Raw genomic sequence first — 7,322 nt, forward strand, 5'->3', positions numbered from 1 at the left:
GTTTGTACAACCTGCGTATTCTGGAGGTTTTCAGCAGATTCTAGTAATCGCTGATGCTCATTGCTTTGGTAAGCAACACTTTGCCATGATTCCCTAGGCGTTTGCAAATCTCTGGCGCCTTTAGCTTTGACGTTGATAGGCCAAGCTCTGTGCAGGCTACATTTGTACATATCACTCCAACAAAGTTTTTATACCTGACAGCATTTTAGGCAATACGCTCACTCATTTTGTAGATTAGAGCATTTTCGTTCTCCAGACTTGACATGTGTCTGGTGTTTGGTGAATGATGAGATGCATGTAAATTGGCGCCTTCGCCCTATATGCTTCGTCGAGCTTCTAAACCAATTTGAGATATGCGTCTTGCCGTTGTTCTACAAATAGAGTCACCTACTAATAATTTTAAGTCGCTTCCGAGTGGCTGATGGTGTTCATGTGGACCTTCTTCATCCCAGAACTGAACTCCGATACTTGCCGTTGCTCGCCGCGGGGCGACGACTATCAGACAGATTTTTTTTCTCGCTTAACATTTCACACTCAACCCCATTCAGCGCCGGTGATCGGAAAAGACAAGAATGATACATAGATCCAAACTATATTGTCATACTTGAGTAGAATAATTACATCCACATAATTTTGTTTTATTCACTGAAAACTTATTGCCATATCAACAGGCAATTGTTGTTGAAATAAATATAAAAAAATGTCATTAAAAATGTTATCGGCGCGCAAATTCACATGAGCAAATATTCTAAAATTATAGGTAGGTATAATAATTTCAGCGCTTAGAATTTAAGGTGACCAATTAAGACCTAAATATGCGTTCCCAATAGGATACCCGACAAACACATTGCCGTAAATGCTTTACCCTCACTGACCCACTGGTCTTTGGTAGCTGTAACCGGCGATGTTAGTATTTTCTATGGGTACACCATAACTGCTGTGTGGGCGTCGCAATAGCGTCGTATCTTTATGGAAGTACACATTAGAATTGGAGTTCGATAAAGGCGCTAGAGTAGGATGAGTGGGTGTTTGAGAGTCGTGAGGGTATGCGCTCGGCGCTATGGTGGATTGCTCTCTTGGATACTGTTGCGCTTCTAGGCTGCCATAATATTGTTGTTGATGTTTTTGTTTCTGCTGTTGCTGTTGGTGTAGATTTTCCAACGTTCCTTGCGTGAGACCACCACCAACCGACTTGCTTGGTTGAGACGCTGGCTGTTCTTGCAATACCTGCCGAAGCGCAGTCGCAGCGATTTGTGCAGTTTGTGCAAACGGCTCTCTAAGATAGATATTTTGTGGCTGTGTTTGTTGTGCCAGCTGTTGGTGCTGTTGTGCCTGTAATGCTAAATTTTGGGGCCATTGCTGTAGTTGTGGAGACCGCTCATTGGTCGCTTGTAGTGTTAGTGGTTGCGGTGCATGAGTCGGCTGATAGGTTTGCATTTGTGTTTGCGCAAATCTTTTATCACTCACTAATGGATACCTCTGGGTTTGGGGTTGTTGCTGTTGCAATGTTGGCGCATAGCTTTGAGCACTTTCAGCGAGTTGTGGTTGTACTTGCGTACCATATTGTTGTTGTGTTTGTGTTTGTAGTTTCGTTTGTTGAGCAGTTTGCGTTAACCTTTGTTCTGATTCATAAACATATTTCGGGCCCTTTACAGTGTTCGCTTGCACGACAACCGGACTTAAGCTCAGCTCATTGCTGGGTATCGCCGCCATTTCCATAGTGGTGTACGAGGGCAACTCCCAAGACTCGGAAGGCATTTCCAAATACCCCACAGCATTGGCGCTGCCCACATAGCGTTCGCCGGTAAGCAAATTGTCGCTGATCGCTGGACCTTTTTGATCAACTGCCTGTGCTTGAGTTTGATCAATAAAATTCGCTGCATATTGCGGAGCGCTCTGTTTTGCTGGTGTAGTCGGAATTTGTGGATAAGTTTGTGTAGGAAAACTCACAGCCGCAGCTTGCTGCGACACCAGAGGAGTGCTACTGCTAGGCTGCGCTGGCGCTACATACGAAAATTGCTTTTGAACGGCAGGAAAGCTCGCCCTATTCTCATACGCTTGTGAAGCCTGCTGTAGCGTAGCATCCTGATGTTTCTGCGCTGGTTGTGTAACAATTTTTGGTTGCTGTTGTTGTTGAAACTGCGCGCTGTCCTGGTGCTTACCTTGCGCCCGTTGCCATATCAAATAGTCGGCAAACTCTTGAAATGCGCGCTGGTAGGGCGTCAATGGTTCTAATGCCAATTCAGCACCATGTACTGGACGCGCATAGTTGTAAGCGCCCACTACAGGCAAACGTTTTTCTGGCTCTTCCTTGCGTTCTGGCTTTTCTGGTTGCGTTGACGGCGTTGCTTGTGGCACTACTCCTTTGCCCGTCACAACGCGTGGCACAAAATAGTTGGGCGTTGCTTCAAAACGTTTTCCTGTGTTGGTGGCTTCCGAATGTGGCACAAAGTAGTTGGGCACGGAGCTCGAAGGCAATTGCTGTTGCACATTAAGAGCGCTGCCAATTCCCAATGCGGGTGTGTGATGGATTTGCTGATAGTACGGTGGATAGAAGGCGTGTTGGTTATAACTTTCGGCAATGGGCGAGCCATAAATGTATCCAACAGGTGCCACTTGGGCGGGTGCACCTGTCACTGTGGGTCGAACTGTGGTTGTTGTTGTACTTGTGGTTGTGGTTGTAGGCGCCTCTGTGGTTGTTGGTGTTGTTGCTGTAGCTGCAGGCGCATTATAGCTATAGCCAGCAAAAGCGTGTTGCGGTGTGGGCGGCACTGGGCTACTGTAGTGATAACCAGGAAGAGACTGTTGTTGTTGTTGCCTATGCTGATGTTGTTGTTGCACTTCTCCAACAATTAGATCGGCAGTATGCCTAGGCGCTTCACCATTATATAACACAGCCAAAGCTGTGCCAATGCAAAATGACAAACAGCAAATGTACTGTGGGCGAGAGAAAAGAGAAAACGATTTTATTTTTTCTGCATTTTAGTTAAGTTGAGTTTAGTTAATTAGCAAGGAACTATGAAAATATGTTCATAAAATTTGTATAACAAATTTCAGAGCCTCTAAATAGGCATAAAGGAATAATCGGTTAAAATGTGTCTTGCAAAAAGTAATAAATTGGGCAAATTTGGCTTGCCAGCTGCCTCACACAAAGATATGAAATACATTGAAGAGATGCAAATAAATCGAACAGGCATTTCTTCAAATTGGTGAACAATCACTAGTCCGAGTTAACCGAGGAAGCCAAGTCTGGAAACCGAGTTGGAATCCTATTTCCATTAATCGTCGGCATGAGCTGCTACGTTTTCTTCATGGAAAAGGACTTTTTTGAAACCCACTCGATTTTTTTGATTCAAACGAATGCCAAGCACTAAAAAATAGACTGATCTGGCTGAAACTTGGGTGTGTTCTGCCAAGAGTTTATACTAACTAAACATAGCCTCGTTATGCGCCAGCAGTTCCCCTCTCTCACTTTGCACGGACTTTTCAAACGACCCTCGTATTATATAGCAACACTTACGATTTGACTATTTTGTATACGTTTTTAATCTTGTCGCTTTTTGTGCTCTCTTTGTAAAAGCCTTTGCTTCTGCGAATGGGGCTCCAAACGAGTGCTACCCAAAAGCATCTGAACTTTTGAGTAGCGCAAAATGCCGGAGAATTACTGAAGGGTGAAGATATTATTTTGCAAAATTGTTGCCTTTGTTGTAACAAAATAAAATATTTGCATAATGTTTGGGAAATACTGCTGAAGGGACTGTCTTTGACTAGCTTTAAATATGTGTCATCCCCGCAACGCAGCGCCGACTGGCATGTCATATCCGGCTAATGGCTGTGAGGTGATACCTTCTTTAGACGCTGCATTCTAAATTGCCTTATTATTTCGTTTTACTTTATTTTGGTGTATTTAGTTTTTTTCTTTAGTTTAATTTAATTTAATTTTTTTTATTGTTTTTTCCAAATATTTTGAGTTAAATATATTATTTTTTTTATGATTTTAGTAATTTTTTTTATTTTTTATTTTATGCTCATTTATCACTTTTTCGTTTTTTTATTATTATCTTATTTATTTATTTTTATTTCTTTTAGTCTATTTAATTTTTTATTCCATTTATTTATTTTAATTTTCTTTGACTGTTTTTTATTTTAATTCAATTTTTTTGTTTAATGCTATTTGATTTAATTTTATTTATTTCGTTTATTTTACTTTATTTATTTTATTTTCTCTAATTTTTTATCTAAAAAAAATATTTTTTTCACCTTTTTTTTAATATTATTTTTCTATTTTAATTTAATTTTTTTGTTTAATGTTATTTGGTTTAATTTTATTATAATTTATTTCGTTGATTTTACTTTTTTACTTTATTTATTTTATCTTCTTAATTTTTATATTTATCGAAAATAAATTATTTTATTTTCTTTTATTATTATTATTTTTTGTTTTTTTTTTTAATAGCGCTTTTTCATGTTCTATTATTTGATTCAAAGATAGCAAGAAGAACACGTACGACTAGAAGTCGTAGTAGGAAATGTAACAGCCGAAAGTAGAGTCTCAAAAATTACAGAAAAAGGAGGAAATGGGGAGAAGATATAGTTTTTTTATACATATATAAAGAAGTACAGCAACATTCCGCAGCAACGCAGAAAGAAGCGCGACCTAAACGCAGTTAGAACGTGGGCCCTTACAAAATGTAATAGGGGACTCCCCCCCGATGAGAGAACGGTTCCGGGGTGGATCGCTGTCGATAATAAGACGAATGTTTTTTAGTGGGTACGAGTCCCACATGCCACTGGGTGGGACGGCATTTTTGAGATGCATAAGGCATTTTTTAAACTCCGCATCGAAACAAAAAAACAGATAATAATAATAATAATTTGACAGAAATGAATTAAATTATATAAAATGATATCTTCCGACTCCAGATACATAACACTGACAACACAATGACCAGCACTGCTACCTAACCTAACCTAACTTAAATTTTGTTTTATTTTTATTTTATGATACTTTATTCTTAATTTTTTTGTTATATTTTGCTATTGTATTTTATTTTACTTAGTTTTTCTTCATGTTATTATAACTTTCTTCATTTTTTCCCTTTGGAATTCAATTTAATTTTATTAAATTTTAAATTTAATTTAAAAATTTTATTTATTTTAAAATTAAATTATTTTTTGTAGCTCATAATGATTTAATTTATTTTGTTTTAATTTACTTTAAATATTATATTTCATTTTATTTAAATTTTTTTATAATTTTTTTTATTTTATTTTAGTTTTTTATATTATTTTATTTTACTTTGTTTTATTACTTCATTTCATTTCATTTATTTCATATTAATTTTATTTTAGATCAATTTAACTTTTTTTTTATTTAATTTAATACATTTTTTTAATTCATTTCAGTTTTTTTTATTTTCGACTACTTTTTAAAATTAGTTAAATAATTTTTTATTTAAATTTATTTCCGGATTTTTATTGTCTATTAGTTTTTTTATTAAGTTAAATATTTTTTTATTTTATTTTATTTTTTCCGGTTTTTATTTTCTATTATTTGATTTAATTAAATTTAAAGCCCTGGCCTAATTTGAAATAATGCTTTTTGAGCGTTTCTTCAAAAGCGTGTAGTTTTTGTCTCGAATGTTTTATTTTTTGATCCAATGTTAAAAAATAAAATACGTTTTTTAGCCAATCGAGGTTCGTTCAAAAACTTATCAGTCTTTAAAACTGGTCGCCACATGGACAATGGACACAGACAAGCCGGCTCTACTAAACCGATTTTGATGAAATGAACTTTAAATGGTATAAAATTTACGTCGTTATTGTCAAAAAAAGGCCAAAAAACACCTTATTAAATGAAGCGAGGGATATAAACCGCTTTATTTTATTTCGCTCTACTTAAATTCATTTTAATTTATTTCATGGTTTTCTCCTTATATTATTTAATTTTATTTTGTTTTATCTCCTTTATTTTATTTTAGATTATTTTTAACATTAAACGTTTTTTTTTACTTTCCTTATGAAATTTAATTTTATTTTATTTTATATATGTTTTTTTGGAATTTTTTATTACATAAAAAAAATTTTATATATATTTTTTTTTTTCTTAACTTTTCACTTTATATCCCTGCTCATTATTTTCATCAGATGAAATTCAATTGATGTTTTCTTAATTTTCTCATTAAGATATTTTCTCCACTTACCGTGAAATACATTTCAGCAGTTTTTCAAACGCTCAAAAAATCGTTTTTAAATATCAATCGAAACCTTCGACCTTACGTTACTTGAACGCGATCTGTAAATGCTGTTAACCAAATCGAATTCCAACGTTTTTATACAAACATCACAGGAGCACTTTTACCCATCTCATTACCCAAAGACATTTTCATATACCTACACACAAATTTATTTGCATTGTAAAAATTTGTACATAATTAATTTTTTATATTCATAAAAAGTAACATTCATTGATGTGTACACTTACATACGTGAAAAAAATGATCTAATAAATTCGCCTCATATGACTTATTGCTGCTACGACTGCGCAGAAAATAGTAAAAATCTATGTATTCATATTCATGAACCCATCTGCGTGCATTCATACATATCTATCCATAGCCTAACTTCTTCACAAATGTACTCCAACACATTCGGAACGCTACTGTGGCGCTAGCGATTGATTTGCACATAACAGCCACTTAAATTTATCTCATTACTCTTATTATTTAGTGTTATTATTTTTATTTTACTTTTAAGCAATTTTTTTCAACAAAGTACTACTGTGGCGCACCATCCAAGTATATATAATATTTGCATTCCTATTTTTTCTCATAAATATATATTTTTTTATTATTATTATTTTTTTTGTTTCGTTTTATAAATCACTTTTTGCGATGTGCTTCCCCTCTTAATTGTCAACTTGACTGTCAAACTCTTGAAGGCACTTTGGTTTTTATGTAACCGCTAACGGTAAAAGTGCACTCCCACATGTGACCGATTTTTTTGATGAATACTCGTTGCCTTATATGCAGTTGCGTCACCACTTGTGGCAAACGAAATTTGTGCGACCTTGAAAGTGAAAGAAACACAGAAACACTGCTCATCATGACAGAGGTACTTCGCTTGTACTGTTTGGCGAAAAAGAAGACAAAGCAAACTTTGTAAATTGCTGTGTCAAGGTCAAAAAGTGACAAGATTTGCTTTTTCGGAAATTACAAAAAATGTTTATATGAAAATAAGCCCACATTTTATTTACAAGGTCTGCATCTTATTTGGCTGAAAATTTGCTGAGGGTGTCCCTGCAAGGGAACAATACAAGTAGA

At 35.2% G+C, this 7,322-nt stretch overlaps 1 protein-coding gene across 1 annotated transcript; it reads right to left on the bottom strand.

The window, feature by feature from the left end:
- Window positions 1-867: 867 nt before the first annotated feature.
- On the bottom strand, window positions 868-6,215 carry LOC129238397 (uncharacterized). The gene is made up of 2 exons (XM_054873421.1): window positions 6,204-6,215; window positions 868-2,937 (listed from the first exon to the last, which is right to left on the bottom strand). Exons 1-2 carry the CDS (start codon window positions 6,213-6,215, stop codon window positions 868-870), a joined length of 2,082 nt encoding a protein of 693 aa, XP_054729396.1.
- Window positions 6,216-7,322: the final 1,107 nt, after the last annotated feature.

This window comes from Anastrepha obliqua, chromosome 2 (genome assembly GCF_027943255.1).
Source record: "Anastrepha obliqua isolate idAnaObli1 chromosome 2, idAnaObli1_1.0, whole genome shotgun sequence".
Classification (NCBI taxonomy): domain Eukaryota; kingdom Metazoa; phylum Arthropoda; class Insecta; order Diptera; family Tephritidae; genus Anastrepha; species Anastrepha obliqua.